General features: G+C 38.7%; 2 protein-coding genes across 4 annotated transcripts; one reads left to right on the forward strand and one right to left on the reverse strand.

The window, feature by feature from the left end:
• Positions 1 to 1,221: 1,221 nt before the first annotated feature.
• pycr3 (pyrroline-5-carboxylate reductase 3) lies at positions 1,222 to 8,165 on the reverse strand. Of its 3 annotated transcripts, none has more exons than XM_058637669.1 (7): positions 8,034 to 8,165; positions 5,797 to 5,890; positions 5,642 to 5,706; positions 4,267 to 4,446; positions 3,975 to 4,187; positions 3,615 to 3,707; positions 1,222 to 2,604 (listed from the first exon to the last, which is right to left on the reverse strand). In XM_058637669.1, exons 2-7 carry the CDS (start codon positions 5,882 to 5,884, stop codon positions 2,401 to 2,403), a joined length of 843 nt encoding a protein of 280 aa, XP_058493652.1. In that variant the 5' UTR covers positions 5,885 to 5,890; positions 8,034 to 8,165; the 3' UTR covers positions 1,222 to 2,400. The 3 variants fall into 3 exon arrangements, with proteins under 3 accessions (XP_058493652.1, XP_058493650.1, XP_058493651.1); XM_058637667.1 differs by lacking the exon at positions 8,034 to 8,165 and adding an exon at positions 7,169 to 7,969; XM_058637668.1 differs by lacking the exon at positions 8,034 to 8,165 and adding an exon at positions 7,175 to 7,968.
• A 4,909-nt stretch (positions 8,166 to 13,074) lies between these two features.
• On the forward strand, positions 13,075 to 16,671 carry LOC131465229 (phospholipase A2 inhibitor and Ly6/PLAUR domain-containing protein-like). The gene is made up of 5 exons (XM_058637671.1): positions 13,075 to 13,145; positions 13,383 to 13,484; positions 13,666 to 13,833; positions 14,698 to 14,814; positions 15,025 to 16,671. Exons 1-5 carry the CDS (start codon positions 13,094 to 13,096, stop codon positions 15,294 to 15,296), a joined length of 711 nt encoding a protein of 236 aa, XP_058493654.1. The 5' UTR covers positions 13,075 to 13,093; the 3' UTR covers positions 15,297 to 16,671.
• The last annotated feature ends 7,632 nt before the right edge of the window (positions 16,672 to 24,303 follow it).

Genomic DNA, 24,303 nt, shown 5'->3' on the forward strand with positions numbered 1-24,303 from the left:
AAGAAGAGGAGGAGGAGGAAGGAGTAAAGCGCAGCAGTGTGTACGTGCGTTTGTGTGTGTGTGTGTCACAGCAATCCTTTATAGTCCAGTCCAGTATTGTCTGCATGTGCAGCTGACATATTATAATTATTATATAATCATCAATATGACAAATCAGAGATGTTTGCTGGGGTTACTGCAGTGGTCATTATTAAAGTACTAGTACAGTACCTACATCTTCACCTTCAATTAACTAATCATGGGTCTACTGGGCCCAGACCCCAAGGGCCCAAGCCTCTGCTCTACTATCCCGATATTTACGCTCCCACCTTATTCATCCCAATATTAAAATGTGAGCCTGAAGCCAAATAAACATAGTTATGTTTTATATCTTAATATGGCCCCTGTCATCTACCACACTTTGTGTTATTCAGCACTTATATCTGAAAAGTGCTCCTCAGCCAAATAACACTGGTCATTATGTACTGTCTTTAAAGGGCCCCTAAGGCTATGTTATTCACCCCTGATGTCTTGAGGGGCCCCTCAGTCATATTATTATTGTCATTAGCCAGGTGTCGTCTGATAAAAAGTACATTTGGCTAGTGAGGGTGGGGGGGTCATGAGTCTTTACATTACTTATATTTTGACCGAATTTTTAGGTCAAAATATTTAGCTCTGCAGGGTGGGGGTGACATTTTCCAGTCTGTGCCCAGGGGCCCACTGTCTCATAATCTGTCCCAGCTACACAGCACGCTGTCTTCCAGGTCTCGTCAGAAGCGATACATCTGTCAAAATGCACACACTGGAGCCCTCAGTAAGTCACCTGTCAAGTGACCCGTTGGACAGTTATGCAATTAACAGACAGACTTAAGGCTATGATTTGTTAAGGTTAGGCTCATTTCTGTTCATCAGAAATGAGGGTCTGTCTCATTAGGATCAAAAGGGAGATACGGTGGCTGGCATTTTTGCCTCACAGCCAAAGGGATCGCTCCAAATCCCTATTCCCTATTTTGTGTGTGGAGTTTTCATGTTCTGTGTGTGTGTGCACAGATACTCCAGATACTCTGGCTTCCAACCACAGTCCAAAAACATGCAGAGGTTAAACATGTGGAGGATAAAGTGGAAATGAGGAAAATGTCATTTTGGAGGCTGTATTTTTGTGGTGCTGGTTTACATTATGAGGTGTCACTTATACCACTGCAAAAAATGAATTAAGAGTTACAAGGACATTTTGACAGAGACAACGTTACACAGGAAGGTTTAATGGTGAGAAATCTCATTAAGGAGAAAGGGCCTTTTTTAAGTGATAGAACAAGACAAAGATTGCTCTACAAAAACAAAAGTATGCTAGGAATCTGAATATTCTAATAATTTAGCAAAAAAAAAACAGTTAAGGTTTCAGCACACTAACAATAAACAAAAGGAACTAAACATATTTGTTAAGCTGTTTAATGTGAAACCAGCTGATAAATCAGCCAACACAAAATCACCCAACTGCAAAACAACAAGGCCAAAGCTACAGTGTGAACAACAACCTCCCTCTGCTCAAGGACCTAACCATTCTGAGGAGACTGAAGTATGTGTCTATATTTGGGACAATGTACTGCTTTACAGCTTCCAATTAATTAAGTTAAATAAATAAAAATAAAAAATAAGGCAATGCACAAAGTGATCCTTTCCCCATTATTGTAAACTATCTTTACACACTTGGCATTGTAGATAGTCAATACTGTAGTTTTCTACAGAGTGACTCGATGAATCCAACACCTGAGACTGAAGCTATCACTGGAATTCAGCCGTGTACTCGCAATCACGCTGACGTCATTATCACTCATTTAAGTGCCAGGCTGCATACAGCCAAATATTTAATACCATATTTATATAGATACATCCACACGTTTAAGAGCCTTTCTGCACTACACAATACATGGACGATATAAGCCAATCAAGGCCAGTAAGGCAAAGGTTGAAGTTTCCACAAGATGTTTCTTGGCCTGACTGGTGCTACATAACAGATCGAGTCTTCCTCTACACAGTATAGATTAGTACCTCCATTTAGTTATTTGTAGTTAAACTCAAGCTAACACCGTCTCAATAATGGCACAACTTCATAATCAAACATTTATGTATGACATTTAGTGCATCATACAATAGACTGCCTTCGTCATAATTACTGTTGTGCATGTAAAAAGTAGTCACTCTCTCTTAAGAAGTACCTTTCAGTGTCAACGTGAAGCCAGTTTTTTTAAGTTTTGCTCACAATTCATTCTGGTCAGAGAAAAGAAAAGTATAAAATGCACTTGTTTAGGGGAAATAAGAGCAAAAATCTCCATGATGAGGTTGAATTTGTCAGGTTTGTCATCACTTTTTTTTTTCATGTTGGGCTTTAAGTTCAATGAGTCCATTATTGAAAAGCAGCCGTCATTTTCGGTTTGCCGCCGCTGACTTACGGCCAAGCTCCCTGGCTCTCTCGGTGGCAGACTCCACAGCGCTCATGGTCGATGCCCTCACGCCGCCTTGTTCCAGCATGTGAAGCCCGTAAATAGTGGTTCCACCCGGGGTGCAGACCTCTGAGCGGAGCTGAGCTGGATGCTTGCCGGTGTCACGCATCAATCTCCCAGCACCCTGCAAGACAAAGTAAATGAAGGGGACTAAATCAATAGCCCTGTTATCAACATTCATCTCATGTAATCTGGCCACATGGTGTGGACACACCGAAGTCATATTTAAGATCTGATCACTAAGGCCTTATTCAGACCAAATCATTTACATAAAACAGGAAGTTCAGAGGCATCGCCTGAGGCAAGCACCTACTGGACAATACTAGCTGTCAATCACACTGGTGTCCACTCAAATGTGCTGTGTTTTATCACCTATTTTCCTCTTCACTGGAACATAATTTACAAAAGTGGCATGATGTGTTTTTGGGAGACAACCAACTTCCCAGACCCCTCCATTCAAACCAAGTTCAAAATTGCCTTTATTCATGCAGAAAAATGTGTTCAGCACCCCCAAACCACCAAATCATCGAGATTTGTGACTGTATCTGAAGATGCATTGGACCTTCAATTAGCACTGTCCACGTGTGATCTCATCAGGATAGATGATTGTAATACCACATTGGAACAGGGTCAAAAAACACATTAGGAGATTATTTTTGAACATCTTTTTAGCTGCGTGAATAGAAGATCTTGTGCCCTATCCTCTGACCTCTAACTTGCTACACCTTCATAAAGAACACACACAAAGTGACGAGGAATGTGACGTGAGATCCGATCAGAGGTGGTCACGACCGATGCATGAGGAGATGCTGTCTGTTTCTGATCAGATCACTGAAGATGCATGTTATTACCAGGTAGGCACAGCAATGACGAACCACAGAATCTTTGATTTAGGCATTTAGTGCACATTGTTTAACACGAAGCTCAGAAAATGTGCAGTATTTTGAGTCTCTGGATTTCAGAAAAATTCCCTTTTCTACTGGGAAAAAAGGAGTAGAAATTACTATGAACAGCATATGTTCAAGGCTTGATTGTAGGTGTTATATTCTGGTCATATGCTTAAAGGCATTCTTGTAAGTAAACAGAATATATACTATGATCCCAACAGACTGACACGAACATTGTAAAACTGACCAGAACAGTCTGAGATGCAATGCTGTGGGCCAGAGAACTCGGCATGCCCATTTTCACGGCTCCTTCTGCCAGCGCTTCAGCAAACAGATACACCTGCAGAGAAGAGTTACATGCATCAATTGCAGGATACACAAATTTACTATCACCATTTGGTGTGTGTGCTAATATAATAAATTATCTGCAGTTAGTTATTACATCCAAGACATGTTTGTTGACCAAAAATATCCACCATATGACAAATTGTTATCGTAATGCTGAAAAAGCATCAGCGATGTTAAAAAAAATTACACATTAATTTATCGTCTGACCTGATCAATTGGACTGCTAATTTGTGTACCCACACAACTCGAGGTCACTTACAAAAGCGACTCCACTCCCGCTGAGTCCTGTATGGATGTCAATCCAGGCCTCAGGTCCTTCTTCCACCAAACCACAGTGATGTAACAAGGAGCGAAGCAGAGCTCCGTCCTCCTCTTTTGCATGCGATCCCCTTGCAAAGATCAGAGCGCCTTCCTGAACCATACACGGTAGATTTGGCATCAAGCGGACAGTGACTGTGTTCTCTGGAAGGAGCTTTTAAGTCAACAGACAGAAAAAGGGTCAACAGAATTCAGAAATATCAAGTTCATTACATTGTGGCTGTTGTACTCACTTCCTCTAATGTTGCTAGTGTTATTCCAGCTGCAACAGACACAACTATGTGTCTGTCTGTGACGTGTTGCGCGATCTCATTGAGAACTGGTGGAATGAGGTGAGGCTTGACAGCCAGAAAGACCACATCCGAACCACACACCACCTCTATATTGGAGTGAGTGACAGCGACCCCGAGCTCCTGAAGGAAAGTAGACAAAGTGATAGTAACCCACATGAAGTGATAGATGTGTTACATTGTGTCATAATGATCGTATGATTTTGAGGTATTGAGGTATTTTGTGAAATTTGTTAGTGCTAGAGAACTGATTCATCTTGTTTTTTTTACCCCCCCCCCCCCCCCATCAAGGTGTTTTTGATATTCAGGAGAATGATGTGGTTGTGAGGACTCAGTGATCTACAGACTTTTACCACATAAACACAACGATCCAATCAGTTAATTTTCCAGTGAACTTTGGTTTCCTCTGGTGGTACTTGGTGGAAAATCAGAAACAATTTTCTACTGTATATACACGATATATCATTTTTGACAAGAGCCGAAAAATTTTTATCGATTACTAAATTAATCGACAACTATTTAGATAATTGATTAAACGGTTTGAAGCTTTTTTCATGATTAATACACAATTTCCGATTGTTATCAAAGCTTCTTAAATATGAATATTTTCTTCATTTCTTTGCTCTGGATAACAAAGGAATCATTAAAAATGAATCATTTTGGTTTGTGGACAAAACAAGACATTTGGGAACATCATCATTTCCAGGTTTGATGAATACTGATGAACATTTTTTAAGGTTTTCTGATATTTTATGGACTAAGAGATTATCGATTGAGAAAATAATCAACAGATTCATCGATTATGAAAAAAATCGTTAGTTGCAGCTCTAATTTGGACCAGGGCTCACTAGATTAGATTAGATTATATTAGACTTTATTGATCACACACTGGGGAAATCCACATGTTGCAGAATAAGAGAATAGAAATACAACACAATAAAAAGAATAATTGTAGTGCCAGAACAAAAATGTAGTGCAAATAAGATGAACAAATGTAGAAAGACAAGAATAATAAACCAATAGAAATTTGTATTTACATTCTGTATTTTCACCAACTTAAGAAAGACTTTGCAGCACTGTATTTTAACATTGGTGTAAAATACCAATGTTAAACCAGTGTTATTGGTGTGAAATGGTGTTATGATGAGAGCTCAATATTTTCTCAGGCAGCATTAAAAGTTTCATAACCACTGCTTTAAGGCGTTCCTGGACTGTTACGTTCATGAGAATGAGATGGCTGTTGGTATGTGAAAAAACAGAAGTACAACCCAAAAATGGAATGGCTCTTTGCACACCTGATTGTTAACATGAAAAGTACCTGAAACCGTCCTAGATTCCGGACTGACGGTGCGCTCACTTGAATGTTTTCAGCAAGAGTATTCCCTATATTAAAATAAAAAAAACATACAGTTAGACAACTTCACTTTTTTATAAAGCTCTCTGCCTGCATTACTGATACAGTGCTTTACTTACCAGACAAGATGCCCTTTGCAATGCCATAGGCCATGTTGCCTGCACCAATAAAACCAATTTTTAACTGCGAGTCCATCTCAGGGTCCATTTTGATCTGAAAGAGGGACAGAGAACAGATAAGAGTGGGCAAATCAACAGGATGTAACAGGTGTGTTTCACAGGACAGCACCACAACAGAATCACACAATTATACTACAGATATATAGTTAAAATAATAATTGCAATACAATTAGAGCCTCAACAATTAGTCCATCAATCAATTACTCAGTTGACAAGTGTTTTGAAGATGTTATCTTTTTCTGTTATTATTCAAGGATAACACATTAAATGCTGTTGATGCTGAGGGTTTATCAGTAAAGAAACATATTAATGATTTTTAGATTTTGTGAATAATGTTTCCAGACCTGAAGTAATATCTGCGGCAAAGGAGGCATGTTTTTAAGTTTTGTCTTATGACTGCACCCATTAGCCAATTAAAAGTTTAGAGCAAGAACAAAAAACAGCTCAGACGTCACACAGTCTGGCTCTAAATCAGATTTCACATTTGCTCATACCCTGTGACACTTTAGAAAGCAAAGCAGTGGAAAAGGCATGTTGTAATCAGATTTTCCAAAACTGATCTTTCTGTTCATACATGGTGTTAATTTTGTCTTGATCAGAAGTAAATGCACACAAGACACACAAGGACACTTTAGAATCTGATTACCCAGACCACATTCAGAGGTTATGTGATAAACATGTGACCACTCTTTCAGCTGCGTGAACACAATTATTTCCCGATCCACACTGAATGAACGTCCCACACAGCTAATGTCTTCAAATCCACAAACGTTTCATGATGAACCAAGTGTTTTGACCTCAACACCTCCCGACTTCAATCCCCTCAAGTATCTTTGGGATGGGTGTCTGACCGAATAAATGCTCTACAAAATGAATGCACAAAAAAACAACTTGAAAATCTTGAGGAAAGTCTTCGAAGAAGACTGGAAGCTGTTATTGCTGCAAAAAGGGGCTAACCCCATATTAAAGTCGTGTATATGTTTTCGATTTCAGTACTTGAATACAGAATACATGTTTTCAGATTCTTAAATGTGAATATTTACTAGTTTATTTGCTCCATATAACAAATAAATCATTCAAACTGAATAATAGCGATTAGTGTTTACGGATCAACATTGTTCAACCAAACAAGTACTCGAATAATCGAGTGTGGCTAAAATAATAATTTTAGTTGCAACACTGTTGTGTTTTAGCTTTAAATAACACGGAGTTAGGAGGGTTGTCATCAAAACAGACGCACAACGAGCAAACGAATGCATGCATCCAGACACTACATCACAGTTATGGGCAAGTGACTGAGATGACATCGCACCCCTACAATTAAATCCAGGTTCTGGGTGCTATTGTCCGGGCAGGGCTGCGGCCAGTGTAGCATTGACGCGTCTCCATCCGAGTCTTCAGTCACTTCATCGTTCCTGTCTGAGTTCACTCCAGCTCCGACCAGCGGGTGTCTGGACTCCATGATAGCGACCATTGTCTTCTCGTAGCGCCACCAGCCCTGTATCTTGGTCGGAGCCGGAGAGTTGGGCGCTCTCTTGCACTTGTAATACGCACTCTTGAGGAGTTTCCAGCGAAACTTTAACTGGTCCACGGACCTGTGGTAGCCGGCAGCTGTCATCCTCCTGTGAGCCACCTTGAAGAGTGTGTTATTCCTCACTTTCCTCCCGTCCAAACATTTCTTCATGTCCAAATCCTTGAGGATTTCAAGAAACAACTCCGTCTCCTTCACGTCCCAGTTCTGCTTCTTCATGCACGCGTCGTCCATTGTTGTGGTAGAGCTGTCTAGGTAGCTCGACGATTAACGACCGTTAGCTGAAATCCTCACACGGCTAGGTGGCTAAGTAGCATGTCTGATGTGGCAGTCGGGTCAGAGCTGTGCTATTGCTAGGTACAAAGTTAGCCGTTTTCAACTCAGGTGTCGTGAAAAGGAATGCGAGAAAACTGTTAAAACCCCTTCCTCAAAAACCACAACATCTGAAAACCGGCCGTCGCTACTGGTACCTAAGGGATAGCGAGAACATAATCCAGGACAGATTAGATTAGAAATACAATGCATGTGTGTTTAACTAACTGGACAACCATAAACTAACACGGAGTGACACAAACACGATGCCACTCGATGCCGTGAATAACACCGGCTACGCTAACGCTCGTGTTTGAGATGAGTATTTATTCACCTGCTGTGGGGTTATTTTCAGATTCGCTGGTCTCCGACGCTTTGTAAGGTGAAAATTGCAGTTTAAACTTTGACTGTCAAGCACGTCGGATCCACAGCCTAACCAGCCGAGGGTAACACACTACTGTATTCATGAGGTGTCGGAACTGGCGGAAAAACTATTTCCCGTGAACGCCCCCTCAAATCGGAGCAGTGGCTTTTTTTTCTAAGTATGGTTCCTAACGTCTGTGTTCCTAATAAATTCCTTAATTAATCAAATAGGACCCGTCACCTTGCAATTTTATTTATACTTTACCTTTTGTACACTGTTGCTGTGTGGAGCACCCACAATTTCGTTGTACCCTGATGTGCAATGACAATTAACTCTATTCTATTCTATTCTATTCTATTACACCTTACCTTGGATGCAACAAAGTAAGCTTGTATATCACGAATTACAAAGCACAAATTGTCTTTTATTCTTTGTGTGTAGTGTCACTTACTCCTTCTCAGCACCTTATGTGCCAAAAATGTCACATTCGCATTAACAGCAATTACAGTTTACCTTGAATTATTATTTATTTATTTGTTTCTTACGAACATGAAAATGTATTCGGTCATTATTTTCTGAATAGCATACAACACTGCCACCTGCTGGATTGTCAGGGAATTTACATTCATGCCAAACAGGAAAATGGTAGTAAAAATAGCAAAAAAAAACAAAAACATATTTATAAATTTGAGGCCAGCATCTCGGAATGAAAGCATAATAACAATGATTATTATTTTATGTTCTCAAGACAGGGAGATTAAAACATGTGGTCATAATGGGTGTTGGTGGCAACACTTTATATATACTGTATAAGGTGAAGAATGTAAATGTAAATGGTTAATCCCCTGTGGTCACCACATCTGCCTCCATGTTGTCCTCTCCCTTGTGTTTCACCAACTGTCTTCATGTCCTACTTCACAACATCCATGAACCTTCACTGCTCCATCTTCAACATCCTTTGTCCAATATAATAACTATCCCTCTTGTTTATGTGACCAAACCATCTCAACCTTGACTCTCTTAATTTATTTCCTAACTGTTCAACATGAGTCATCCCTTGAATATGCTCATTTCTAATCCTGTCCAACCTGGTCTCTCTCAGCATCTTCAGCTCTGCCACCTCCAGCCCCACATCCTGTCTTTTACGCCTTGTTTAGACTGCAGCCCCAATCAGATTTGTAAGCATATCCAAATTGTATCAAACTTTTTTTGGCAGTCTGAACAGCTAAAAACACATGAGATCCAATTTTCGCAAAGCTGATTCAAACCACAAAAGGAGGTGGTTTGGAATGCGATTATGATCAGATTTTTACAGATCTGTTTCAATCTGAAAGTCTTGGACACTCAGACAGGATTTAATATTTGGGTGGGGTAGCTCAGTGGTTAAGACTTCATGGTCGCAGGTTGTATTCAATTCCCTTGTAAATCGCTTTGGATAAAAGCGTCTGCTAAATGACATGTAATGTAATGTAATGTAATTTGCATCGTGTCTAAAATGGCGACGACACCACGACAATTGTCGTGGTGTGTAACTATTGAAATCCACGTGGAAGGTGAGACGAGACAATGTCAATATGGACACCTGCAGATGAATCCAATTTGGGCTGCAGTCTAAACAAGGCCTTTGACAGTTCCACTGTCTATAAGTCACACCATAACAGGTTTCACTACCGTCTTGTAGACTTTCCCTTTCACTTATGCTGCTCTCCCTCTGTCACACATCACCCCTGACACTCGTTTCCACCCACTCCACCCTCCCTGAGCTATCTTCTTCACCTCTCTTGTGCAATGTCCATTTCTTTGGGAGGTTGAGGACCAGGTATTCAAACGTGTCCACTTTCTCTACCTCTACTCATTGCATCCTCACCATACCACCTATCTCACTGATCACTGGTATTCTGTCTTGCTCCTAGTAACTTATTGTAGCCTGGAATATAATATTCTATGAAGTGTAATATAAATGAAATAGCTGTCAGACCACATTACAAAAATTGACACTACTGTGACTGTCTTTAAGCAGAAGAACCACAAGCATTTGAAAATATGTTAAATTTTTCTTTAGCATTTTTACAATGTGGGAAAACCTGTGAGGTTGCCCTGTGATATCTTTGTGATCACATGCGATTGCACGTAGAGAGTTCTCCCATGATGATAACTCAAGATAATCAAAAAAGATAGTAACGTGTACACCTCCATTCCTTTGCCTTGACACAAAGAGATCATACAAAGAGTAGATACATCATGGAGTTAGTAACATAGTACACAAAGTCAAATGTAGGGCTGAGCCCGTGACACAAAGCTCATAATGCAAATTTACAGCAAGCTTTCATTTTCCTTTTTATTGTCTATTTAACATTGTCAACACAACACTGTCTCAGAAAGAAACCTATGCTGTGTGTCAAGCAAATTGTCACTGAAACCCGATGGGCATGAAGCGAAGGCATAAACGGGTATCTCTACACGACAAAGTCCAAACCTGACAAATGGTGCCACGCCCACATCTAAATCTACATCTTCTCTTTAATGTACTGTATGTCTGCCACTGATGGAATCCAGCTATGCAATACCTGCACAATTGATTTAATGCATTAATCAAGAAGAGAAAACGCCCTAAATTCCATCAAACGCTGAAGACTAAACACTCACTGTCTAACTTGATGATTATCACCAAGGATACATAAATGAACTCAAACTGGTCTTACAAGCTGCTGGAAGAATTGGCATTATTCCTGTAAGGAAAGAGAAGACCTGTTGGGGAAAGTAGACCAATTTATTTCACAAAATTCAAGAGATTAAGCCCTCTTGGGTAGTGTTTGTCTTGTTGTACTCATAAGAGAGGAGTTGTAGCTGAGTTGAACTGTTGACGGGTTTTATTGCCTTTCATCAGTGAAAAACCAGTCTTTAAAATGCAACAAAAGTAAGGAGTGTGGGATTTGATTAAAAAATGTAATGAAGTACAAATTTATGTTACTGTACATAAGTGCAAAATTCATGTATCTGTACTGTAGTTTGTTATTTATATATAACCAGCAACTTTTACTCTGCTACATTTCCTAAATAAATTGTGTACTTTTACCCCATTCAATTTCCCCTATCTTTACTACTTGTTACTACCAAATAAAATCAGAAGAAAAAGAAGAGTTGTATTTGTATTTATATAGTGCTTTTCTAGTTTTGATGACCACTCAAACTGCTTTACACTTCAGTTCTGCCATTCACCCATTCATACAGCACATCTTCTATCAAACATCTTTCATACACATTCACAAGCTGCTGGTACAGCTGTCAGTACTGCCTTGCCCAAAGGACACATACAGACTAGTGGAGCCAGGAATTGAACCCACAGCCTTCCAGTTGAAAGACAACTCACTCTACCACTCAACGATTGTCAATCAATGCTAACTCCTCACTTTTCTAATACTTTCATTTCTAAAACGTAGGTACATTTTATATCAGAAAAGTGCTTTTGCTTTTGAAGTACAGTATAAAGTTTAAAAGAGACTTCAACTTCTACCAAAGTCATTTTCCGGTAAGATACTTGTACGGTCACTCAACTCGGTCTACTACTTCTTCATGTGGAACCGGCTGGTGTTACTAATTAAAACAAGCTTTCTGATACGTCACCAAAGAGAAGACGTTATAGCCATCAAACTAGAGAGATAATCACTTATCGCAAATGGAATTACAAAAAATTATGAAAAAACACTGGTTTTGCACAATGTCAGCCAGAGCTGTACAATTTGTTAAGCGATACCACATGGCACTGTAAAATATGACCCGCTCCATAGTTGACAGGTGTGCTACTTGCATTATTTTAAACATGTGATTTCTATTTAAAAGTAATTGATCTTTCAACCTTGATGTCAGTAAGACGATAATTCCTCTTAATAAACGGGTGTTTGAGGTCAGGGCAGAGATCAATGACCTTTGTTGTGTTGAAAACTGATTTTATTCTTATAAGGAAAAAAGCTTTACTTATATCTTTGCACTCACCTGGAATGTGATTGCATGAATAATGTGTGCATTTCTGTGAATGGACCATTAATGTTTGGCATGTGAGTGTCATTAAACAAGACAGACAGAGATAGATAGATACTTTATTCATGTATTATATTCTGTGTGGGAAATTCAAAACTGTTCATGGTCTCGTTTAAACCAAAACAGAAACTGTGTTTAAACAAAGAACAAGAAGAACAAGGCAGCAGTTGGAGAACACTACTCCAGTTGCCTGGAATTTGTTTGAGATTGTTTTAAAATCAACTCAGGCAATCATATGAGCAGCTTGGTCCTCTTACCTGCAGAGATGCTTGTCTTTGTCTTTTGTGTGACAAAACAATTAACATTGTTTTGTGTTTCATGCCATAAACAGTATCTAAAATAAAGAGGTGTAGTTTGAGATAAGGAAACTACAAGGAAGGAAAGACTGCCTTTTTTTTAACCCACTTTAAATGCTCATTGATTTGTGCGATATAAATGATCAAGGGTTTAAGGGTTAAGTGTGGGTGATGGAATTAACAATGTTGAGTGCTGTCCAAATTTGTTGAAAAGGGCAGTTTGTCACAACATTCATGGTTATTAACATGTTTACGGCTGGAAGATGAATAAACTCTTGGAGTCTTGGGATCCTAAAGGTGATAGAAACCCAAGTGAATTGCTTGCAGAAGTCAATTGGGAGTGAATGCCACTTTTCTTTTTTCTTTTTTGAAAGCAAAAGAGAGAAACGTCTCATTTAAACATACAAAAAAATCAAGCCGGTCTAATTTTGTGGAAGTTAGGAATTTAAATCCTTACACTTTCTGTTGTGGAGTACGGTGCTACACAAGTAGACAGAGAAATGTAAGAGGGTGTGTCAAGGTGTGATGATACTTTGTTTTCCCAAGGACTGATGCTCTAAATGATCATGCTTTAAAAATGAGATCACGCCCACTCCTCGACATTCTCAGACATCCACCAGACCAAACACCTGTACAGTATATAAAGAGGTTTACTGCTTATCACGAGCACTGGTCCACAATACTTACCTGTAGGTCATGATGAAGCTGCTCCTTTCTCTGACTCTCATCTGGGCTCTCTCCAATACAGGTAACTATTCTTATTGATACAAAATTCGTCCAGCATCCGGTTTTAATCTAATTCATATTAAACAGGACTGATTTAAACTTTTAAACCAACAAAAATAGTATAATTGCTGTAATTAAAAAGGGCAAATGCATACATTTCAGCACAGCAGAACAAGAAACACTATTTTCTTAAATTATGATCTATTGACATTTTAGATCTAATTTCATTGTTGACAACTTTTTGGTCTCTGCATTTCAGCTGGAGCACTTGACTGTGAAACATGCACTGATCAGTCGTGTTCGAGCATCATGGTACAAACATGTCCCTCAGGGACGATGTGTGTGACAGCTGCCATACAAGGTACTCTTTTCCTCATGTTACCTCCTACTTTTCAGTGAAATACGTTTACGTTGTAGGTGCTTTAAATAAATGGATGAATTCATTAATAAATTAGCCTTTTGTCTCGTCTTCCTCGGTTTGAAAAGTTTTTCCACGGCATTTTACGTAATTGACATTAACAGCCTGCCCTTTTACATTGTAGTTATTGGAACTGGTGGTCAATACCCACAAACCGTCAAGGCGTGTGCACCTACCTCTATATGTCCAGTGACGGGCAACCAGACCTTTTCAGTCAACTTGGGTATGACAGCTGCACTTGTATCTGCTTCATGCTGTAACAAGGATAACTGCAACTCAGCCAATCTAACTTGTAAGTACAGATCGATGATTATCTCATTCAACAAAGATAGATAAGGGAAGACTGTCAGACATGATCTAGTTTCATTTTATAACGCTTACTTGTTTGTCTCTGCTTATATGAACATACAGTGTTGGGGAGTAATGCTAATAATACAGTTACAATTTAAATGGATGCCAATGGTAAATGGTTTGTATTTTTATAATGCTTTTCTAGTCTTGATGACCACTCAAAGCTGCTTTACTCTACAGTTTTGCCATTCACTCTACACTTTAATACAGCGCATCCATGTGCAGCGCTTATTTCTTTTTATCAGTCATACCCATTCATACATGGTCCTAAACTCAATTGATAACACAAAAGTGTACTTTAAGGAAAACTCTGCATTGTTCACAAAAGAAAGGTGTTCTCTACTTTTGTCATACAGGTGATATAGCGAGAACATTATTGCCTTATGACACTGAATGGTGCAGTGTTCATGGCATTAAAAAACAAGTTATGTAGTAAAACATACAGCCAAAAGATGGCTGTATGTTGATGGAGCTTTCAGTTTAATGCACTATTAAAAGCTGTGATGTGTAACTTTTAAACCATTGCTAATTAAGTCTGTCAGCTCGACACAATCCTCTCTATGAATTTCTATCTCTCTTTGGAGATTTAATTTTATTTTAAGACAGATGGAGGCCACAGGTTAGAGTATGGCTAAAAACTCCAAGGTAATGTAAATGCCTCTGTGACTGCAATGACACTCTGGCCTGCACACCACAAATGTATAGAGTACGTTTAGACGAGCAAAGACAGACAGATCAGGAGGGACGTGTTATAATTCTGTGATGTAATGGTGAAGTAAAGGTTAAGCCTTCTAATTTGTTTCAGACCCTGTTTTACCAGAAGCTAACAGCCTACAGTGCTACACTTGTCAGCCCATGACCTTTGATTGTTCCGTCCCAACACAGTGTACGGGCACGCAGGATCATTGCATTGCAGTAGATGGTGAGTCTTCTGTAATACTGTATTTTGCAGGTGAACAAATATGGATTCCAAGTCAAATAATTTACCTTTTAGTATTTCTATATATTCTATATGTAAACTCTTGAACGTCAACCTGTGGCTCATGTATTAATCTGAAAGGCGCAATTTTATAATTTTTTTATTTACATTTGTATCTATGATATTTTCCAACTGTGATTTGTCTTTCTTCAGTGTCAATTGGGTCAACCACATATCCTGCTTATGGCTGTGCATCTGCAAACCTGCTGGAAGCGGCTGGTGGCCTGGAAAGCCTATCTACTGTCATGGAGTTGAATGTTAATATTACAAGTCAACCAACTTCTTGTAACACCACTTTATGTAATAAGCTTCCTGCCCTGAACACGACAACTGTTGCCCCGACAGCGACTACCGATGATGCCTGTTGTATCAGACTGGGAATGATAAATCTTCTAATCGGACTCCTTATCTTTACTTTTTATTAGAACAAAGAAAAGGAATGGACAAGGAACCCTTGGATATAACAAAGAATATCTGTATGGAAAGCATCTTTAGTTAGTAGTGAAAAGGGCTCCAAAAGACATATTTAGGGAAATTAAGGGGGGTGGAGTCAATGCAAAACATATTGTTCAAAATATTTTACAGCTATAGTTTACTTGGTATTGGGATCTTATTTATATGACTTACATACTTAAAGTGCACCCAATTACATTTTTGTATTCACTCTTTTAAATTACGGTAATTTATCAGCTGCTTTGTCACCACAGAGGAGAGAGTGGGAAGAACACCTGAATATAGACCTTTTCATTGTATACAAACATTCCAAGTGTAGCGAGAATGTGTGCGCAGTTTAATTGGGGTCAGAAAACGAAGCAAAGAGCATGTACGTCCACGGTCCTCCACTGAATAATTCGGAATATATTATTTCGTTGCCGATTAAGGACCGCAAACAATATCTTAGTATTGTTTAGGTATTAGTACCTGCTCGGGCGAGGTTCTAAAAGCGTGCTGAGTAGGTATTATGCAAAGATTGGTCACTGACTGGCCAGAGTGCTGTCACAGGAAGAGACGTCCCACACACAAATCAAGCCGAACAGCGCCGAACTGTAGAAAAGTTAAAACTACTTAACAATCCTAAAAACGTGGGTTAATCTCCAACAACTACCAGGAGTCTGGTGTAAAGTCACTAGTCACTCACGTGTGTGTGTGTGTGTGTGTGTGTGTGACGTATAAAACAAGTCACCGCAGTTTCACGCAGCCGTGCAGTGATGACTCCGTCCAAGTAGGTACTACTACTACTACTACTACTACTACTACTATTTGTAGTGGAGATAAAGCTAGCCCATACACGCGAGAAATTATATGCCCATATAAGTCTTACAAAGAATTTTTACTTTTCAGCGCGCTAGCTGGCCGCCAGCTAACTACAAGCTAGCTACGTTCAAAACCACAACATGACTTTAGGCAGCATAGGTTTCATATGTGCATTGACACACACATTTCTGTGAAATCCAGGCTTTTCAGCGTAATCTAACAGAAAGAGCCGGTAAATGATAACTTACCAGAAATGAAGTGAGCACTACAAACATGAGCCTCTTTGACTGCAGTAGCATCATCACAGTCTTCTCTTTTTAATGCTTGTAGCCACGGACGACATCTATTTTTTTGAAAAGGATGAGATCCTGTAGGGATTCTGAAGAACTTGACACCATTGCTGGTTCTATTTTCACAGCCAACTACGCTACAAGTAGGCATTTTATGTGTTAGATTGCTGTACGAGTTAATGGTAGGCTACTAGTTTGTTTTCTGACCCCAAACTGGGAACGCACATTTCTGTGACATAGCTCTCGAAAGGGTCTATAGTTTGTGTAGTTTTTTGCATATTGATAGACAAAGTCTCAAAAAAATGTTATTGTAAATATGTTTGATACTGTTCCAATTTCAAATTTAACATGGAAATTCTGTTGTTCATTTACAACTTAAGTGGTTTTCTTTGAATAAATAAACCTTTTTGTTTGTCTTAATTTTAAATTGTTAAAACCGTATTTTAACATGCAGTAAATTGTAAATATCTGCCAAATATTTGAAGTTATTCTGGAAAAATGGACAAAAGGACTTAGTTACGGGACATTCTGGTAATTTTCTGGTTAAATTAAGCGAAAAAAGTCCAGACAGACATTTTGAGGGTTAGGTGTTAAAGGGATTAAAGGTAACTTCAACTTCTACCAAAGTCATTTTCCGGTAAGATACTTGAGTTCATTCAAGTATCACCTTTATGTACCTAGTCAGACATCCTCAGTTGACAGGCCCTACGATAGAAACAATGGTGTTTGCTGGTCTTTGAAACAGGGGAAGCTAATTTCAGGCCCAGGTCAATTAAAAAGTGGTTCCACCTTTCAGACAGCTCCTCCACTCATCATGCATCAGCTCAGCCCACCTGCTCCCCACCTACTGCTCCAATGACTCCCAGAGATGCAGAGTTTCCCTGGAAGTGAATAAAAACTATTCTGTGCTGTCTCATAGAGATGAACTGAAGCTGAGCTTCCACTTGTTTTAATGCTGCTGCAGGAATGTATTTTTGCCAGTGACCTTTGTTGTGTTTAAAACTGATTTTATTCTTATGGGGAAAAAACTTTGCACTCACCTGGAATGTAATTGCATGAATAATATGTCATTACATTATTACATGTCATTTGGCAGACGCTTTTATCCAAAGCGACTTACACAAAGTGCATTTAAACATTTGGATACAAACAAGAGCTAGACGTAAGTTAGTGCTTCAAGTAAGCCAAACTATAAAGTGCTATGTGTGTTGCATTTTGTGTGAATGGACTATTAATGAAATGTAACCCCTTTTGAGTTATTGTGAGTGTCATTTAACTAGACAGACAGAGGTACTATAATTCCTGTGGGGGAAATTCAAAACTGTTTACTGTTTAGTTTCAACAAAAACAGAAACTCTGTTTAAACAATGAACAAGAGAGGCAGCAGTTGTTGGCTCTTCTTTTTTCCTAGAGTTTGTTTGAGATTATTTTTAAATCAACTCAGGCAGTCATATGAGCAACTTGGTCCTCTAATCTGCAAAGAAGCTTGTCTTTGCCTGTGTGTTCGCTGACTAACGCGTGAGAAAACAATTAACACAGAAGCAAATTTTACCTGCTTTACCAGCGATTGTGCCTGTGCATTGAGTTCTGGCTCATGCATCATATTTTTAAGGGTTAAGTGACTGACTGATTTCTTGACATTTTTCAACTGATATCGATGATGGAATAAAAAATGTTGAGTGCTGTCCAAATTTGTAAAAAAAAGTACAGTTTGCCACGACATTCATGGCTATTAACATGCTTACGGCTGGAAGATGATTGCAGGTCATGGCATTGTGCTGGAATGGATGCAGAAACTCTTGGAGATAAGTACCCACGTGAATTGCAGAAGTCATTTGGGATTGAATGCCAATTTAATGTATTTTGAAACAGAAACAACTCGTATAAACATACACAAATCAAGCTGGTCTAATTTTATGGAAGTTAGGAATTTGTATCCTTACACTTTCCATTGTGGAGCACTGTGCAACACAAGAATTTTAAAAAGAGGGTGTGTCAAGGTGTGATGGTATGGTTTAAAAATGAGAACACACCCAATCCTTGACTATACAGCATATAAAGAGGTTCACTGCTTATCAGCATTCACAAACACTGGTCCACAATACTTATCTGTAGGTCATGATGACGCTGCTCCTTTCTCTGACTCTCATCTGGGCTCTCTCCAGCATAGGTAACTGTTCTTATTGATACAAAATTCTTCCAGCAGCATCTCTGGAATATGATTTTAATCTAATTCATATTAAACAGGACTTAAACCAACAAAAATAGTATAATTGCTGTAATTAAAAAGGTAAAAATGCATACAATTCAGCACAGCAGATCAAGAAACCCTCTTTTCTTAAATTATGATCTATTGACATTTGAGCTGGAGCACTTTACTGTGAAACGTGCATTGATCAGTCGTGTTCGAGTAACATGCCACAAATATGTCCCTCAGAGACGATGTGTGTGACAGTTGCCATACAAGGTACTCTTTTCCTCACGTTACCTCCTACTTTTCAGTGAAATACATTTACGTTGTGGGTGAATGGATGAACTAATAAATTAGCCTTTTGTCTTGTCTTCCACGGTTTGAAAAGTTTTCCCAGGGCATTTTATGTCATCGACATTAACAGTCTGCACTTTTACCCTGTAGCTGTTGTATCTGGAGTTCCATACCAACAAATCTACAAGGCATGTGTACCGTTCTCTGTATGTCCAAAGACTGGCAACCAGACCTTAGCAGTCAACTTGGGTACGGCAGCTGTATTTATAGCTGCTTCATGCTGTGACAAGGATAACTGCATCTCAGCCAATCTAACTTGTAAGTACAGATCGACGATTATCTCTTTCAACAAAGATAGATCAGGGAAGACATGATCTAGTTTCATTTTATGATGCTTACATTGTCTCTGCATATGTACAAATAATACAGTTGCAATTATAGATGCCAGTGGTAAATGGTCTGTATTTATGCAGCGCTTGTCTAGTCTTGATGATCACTCAAAGTTGCTTTACACTACAGTTTTGTCATTCACCCATTTATACCCATTCATTCACACTTTCATACAGCGTATCTGTGGGAATACATCTATTTCACTCTAAGACTGAGAGCGCCCCGGAAAGATGCGGGTGTTATCTGAAACAATTACTCATGCCGACACAGCACCACACAAATAGTTGCCCGCTCACAACAACACCATACAACATACCAGTTCATAAGGCTGCCAAGGAGGGCTCAAACTGGATGCGGTTCACGCTGATTCGCTGACATCGTGCCAAGAGCCTGGGGACCCATCCTGTACGTACGCCAACAAGGGAGTGCTAAGTCTAAACCACAGCTCATCCCCATCTATTGAACCAATCCCACGTCAACACATACACATATAGACTATAATAGATCTTAGTTCTCTGTATCGTGAGCCCACAGCTGTGTTTTGTACTTGTTGCTTAAACAATAAACCTTTTAACAATACAGAAGTTTCCTCTCATATCTCAAAATACATGAACACAACACATCTACAGTATGTGCAGCGCATTTTCTATCACTCATACACATTCACACAGTGCTGGCACAGCCGTCAGGAGCAACGTGGGGTCTTGTCCAAGGACCCAATCAGAATACAGTTTTCTATAGTAACTATAGTAACATGTAACAACCAGCGACAGCAACTGATGACATGGCACTAACAATCTCATGATTTAAACACGGATGACATCTACACAATAATACCAATCAAAATAAGAAAAAAATAAATTGTTCACTTTTCCTGCAGCAAATGTTTTTTTTTTTCATGGCCTTTAATCAACATATCAAATGTGTGTTGTATCTGTCATATTGGAAAATGTCCTGCTTTTGTTGTTGACGTACTAATAAATGTGTTGCTGGTTCAAAGTGTGTCTGTTGGTTGCCGGTGATGATGTCACTCCACTATGAAAGGTGCTCCAGTGTGTATGAATTAGTGAAATGAAATGGTGAGACTGCAGATGGTAATTGTTGGTAATTGTTGTTCAACACATGGCTGCAAAGTCTCTTTTAACCTCACCTGGGCCTTGTGAGAATGCAGGCATCACAGTGGAACCAATACGATTAGTTGGAATAATCTGACTTGAACAAGTTTCCGTGAGCGACCCCGAGTGGTCTGCGAGGTGACAAGCAAGTAACATATCATGTTTTAAAATTAAAAATGTCACTGTTGTTTTCAGTTCAGGGTTTCTCAAACTGCCTGCGACATATATGTGTTGTTTTCAATATCAACTCAACTAGTAGCCTATGTAAAATCAAAAAACATTTGTTTTGTGGCATTGTCTGACTTGAACAGTGCAGTGGACCGGTTTGCGAAAATGTTTGAGAAACACTGGTCTAGGAAAAGATCATAGTTTTTCCTCATGGTGTCATCATTCTCTCTATAAATACACACAGATGTTTGAACCTCTGCTAGCTTTTGCTCACTTTGTTACACAAGCGATTTGAGTCTACTTTGTGTCTTTAGAAATGTTGATATGACAAGTATGGAACAATTCGCCAAAAACACTGTGAAGAGTAATTTGGCATAACAACTGCAATACTGTGACCTTATTTCCACCATGGGGATATTGGAAAAAGACACAGATTTGCTGTAAAGAATGGTTGATATTGGTTGAGATGTTTCACCAATAAACAATAGGTTGCTGTCAAGCGGCAAAACCTGGGTCCCCATGTTTTGTCATATAATCCATTATTTAAAGTCATTAATATGCATCATTTGGAAACCAAGAAAACTTCATGATGTTGAGATATTGTTACAGACAGATACAGAGTCATAAACATGAGCCAAGCCACATTTCAATGAGACACTCACCAGGCCTGCTCCTTCAGTCTCCACTTTCTCAGCTGCTGTTCTGTATGTTCACCCTCAAGGCTCTTTATCTATGTTAATAACTGTGATATCTGTAACTTAAGTGTGTGCCAGTTTTCTTGTGTTCTTTTGTAGCTGTGCAAACCTGTGTGTGTGTGTGTACTTGTATTAATATCTTTGTGAGGTCCATTTTGTCTTTAAAGTGCTTTTTTGGGGGTTAAGACCTGGTTTTTGGGGTTAAGGTTAGAATTGGGTTTATATTAAGGGTTAGGGACTTAGTTGTGATGGTGAAGGTTAGGGTAAAGGGATATGGAATGCATTATGTCTATGATGTGTCATCAGTAAGATATACAAATAAATTTTTGTCTGTGGGTGTTATCAGACACATCTCCTTAATTTGTAATCACTTCACTGAGACACTAGATGTCAGGATTGCATAATGGTATCGTCAAACTGCCTGTGGTTTGCTCATCTTCAGAAGTGATGAGATGTTCCTTCATACAGTGTGTTTGGAGGAAATTACGGACATGAAGTGGACATCATGCATCACTGACTAGATTTTAACTATAACTCTCACAATTATAGTTAATTTAGTGGCAAATATCATTTGAGTCAACTGAGGATAATGAAAATGGCAGTGATGCGAAGAAAGAAAAAGAAAAAAAAAGGATCAAAGTAGTTCTATACAATAAAAAAAAATGCATTTCATTTGATATTTATGACATTTACTGTATATAAGTTGATGAATCTGTTAGTCAATACATATTTCTTCAACTATAAAAAAATCATATGCTGACCCGCCGGTGAAGTTGTAATTTGTGATTTGTCTTTATATTTTCCTAATAAACCAGTATAAGTTCTCTTTAAAGTGTTGCTGAGTTTTGTTTTTTTCATATTGGAGCATAAAATGTAAAGAGGACCCAGCATTTTCATCAAAAACTTAATCATCTTGTTATCATGTTAACAGGGCGAAGGATATAATACCTGTTGGTGGTGATACCTCATAAAAGAATGTCCTTTTCACACGTCACATGTATTTGCTGCCGTTTATCATTGGAATGTTGTGAAACTGCCAACCCGCCTTTAATTCACTGCTGGCAACAGCAGACAAAAGAAAACAATCACAATCATGGCTCTATGATGCATAATCCTTGTAACACAAGAACAGTTTGATGCCCAATACTAATACCAAATACTCACAGATTTCAGATAAAAATCATTTTAATGACTTTTTAATTTACTACTTTGGTTCAGATCTAGCTAAATAGCATCATTTAGTTTCCAAGTAAGTCAGTTGGAAACAAGTCAAGTCAATTTTATTTATATAGCCCAACATGATAAACAGAATTTGCTTCGAAGGGCTTTACAGGCTGTACAGCAGATGACAAAGTCTTTCCTTAGACCCTCACATGGAACTCTACAAAAACTCTTTCACATGGGAAAAAATGGGAGGAAACCTTTACAAAGAGTGGGAACATGTAAAACATGTTCGACACAAGAATCAAACCGAGCAATGTAGATTGAAGTTAAAAAGACATAAAAATCCTGAAAACACGTGTTAATCTCCAACATTTAGCAAAGGAAATGTCTAAAACCTCAATATTTAACAGAGGGGTCTGGTGTATTTAGTGACAGCATTGCCGAAAGCCAGCGATCGTGAGCCGAATTACAACCCGTTTAGTCGTTTTTCAGTTCAGTGACTGAGTTTTTAATTGACTGATTCTAATGATTCAGTTCAACATAAGTGAGATGGATTTGGTCATTTGTTCTAAATGAGGCAATATGTGTTCAGAGATGTGCATAACTGTAATTTATAATATTTGCGTGAGACCAATGGAGATGTGCTTAGAGTTTAGCAGTTAGGGACGTGTTGGTGATAAGCGCGCTTCAAGTTTTCCAAAATGTGTGCATCGGTACTTTTTCTGTTTGTCATTGAAATGAGTGGAAGTGTATTGTAGATGGAAAGTGAAAAAAAAAATGTGGCCCAGCAATTTGAAATGCTAAGACGCTGACACTAACATGTCACTCTCAGACGAGGAAACAGAGGCAAGAAGACAGGTCAGAAGACATTGGACAGTAATGATCAGAGCTATTTTGGTAGACCATGTCATCAAACATAGGTTGAACCTGGTCAGAGGCTCCTACTGAATTTGGATTGCTACACTATAGCTGCTGATGATCAGTGTTCAATTTTACAATATTTCACAAGGCAATCTTAAAGTGGACCCTTAATATTTGCATTCTGTTTCTGCACAGCTGTAAGTGACTTCCCTTAGGAGGAAGCAATCGCCTGTTCATAAAAGAACAGGAAAAACACACAGTATCACAGACATGGCCATTGCAATAATGTAATTAAATTAAAAATAGTTATGTTTCAACCTTGTGTCAAAAGTTTGTAAGCTGTATTATCTTTTTTAGAGGAGTCATTTTTTCCTCCAAAAAATGACTGTATTGTTTCACCGCATTGTGTTACTGAGACCATAATGAGCATTTCTTGCAGCATCTAACAGAGAAAGAAAGAAATAAAGAAAGAAAGAAAGAAAGAAAGAAAGAAAGAAAGAAAGAAAGAAAGAAAGAAAGAAGCAGGTACATTTCAAAAATTCACCATGAGTTCACCCAAGTTATATAATCGTCTGAGGTTGGAATGTTACTCTCAGGTAGCTGCTCCTTTGAGCCATGGCTAAATTGTTTGTGCATAAATATTAAATCCAATTATGCTAAATTAAGGAGTAGTCTTTAGCCAGTGCTTTGTTGCATTGTTGAAGGCTGCTTCCAAAATTGCCACACCCGCTGTTGTTGAATTGACGTCACAGCCATTCTTTATTTCTGAATCTAAAATAGGAGTCATACAATAACACATCAAGTCGTTCATCAGGTTGTAAATCTCTCTCTCTCTCTCTCTCTTTCTCTCTCACACGCACACAAACAGAAATATCATATTTTGTTTTCAAAATTAATTGGCAAATTAAATTCAGTTGAGCCTTATTGTCTTATTTTCCTGTTCACCCTCCATCTGTCCCCATGTTCCCTTGTGTGCAAATTACAATAACTTATAATCTACAAAAAATGGA

The sequence above is a fragment of the Solea solea genome, chromosome 9 (genome assembly GCF_958295425.1).
Source record: "Solea solea chromosome 9, fSolSol10.1, whole genome shotgun sequence".
Taxonomy (NCBI): Eukaryota; Metazoa; Chordata; class Actinopteri; order Pleuronectiformes; family Soleidae; genus Solea; species Solea solea.

Excerpts from the sequence above, each read along its gene's own strand:
- LOC131465229 (XM_058637671.1), top strand. The coding sequence starts at position 13,094 with ATGATGAAGCTGCTCCTTTCTCTGACTCTCATCTGGGCTCTCTCCAAT. Across the intron at positions 13,834-14,697 it reads CAACTCAGCCAATCTAACTT|ACCCTGTTTTACCAGAAGCT; the intron begins GTAAGTACAGAT and ends AATTTGTTTCAG. Across the intron at positions 14,815-15,024 it reads TCATTGCATTGCAGTAGATG|TGTCAATTGGGTCAACCACA; the intron begins GTGAGTCTTCTG and ends GTCTTTCTTCAG.
- pycr3 (XM_058637667.1), bottom strand. The coding sequence starts at position 7,621 with ATGGACGACGCGTGCATGAAGAAGCAGAACTGGGACGTGAAGGAGACG. Across the intron at positions 5,891-7,168 it reads ACCTGGATTTAATTGTAGGG|ATCAAAATGGACCCTGAGAT; the intron begins GTGCGATGTCAT and ends TCCCTCTTTCAG. Across the intron at positions 4,188-4,266 it reads CACTAGCAACATTAGAGGAA|CTCCTTCCAGAGAACACAGT; the intron begins GTGAGTACAACA and ends TTGACTTAAAAG.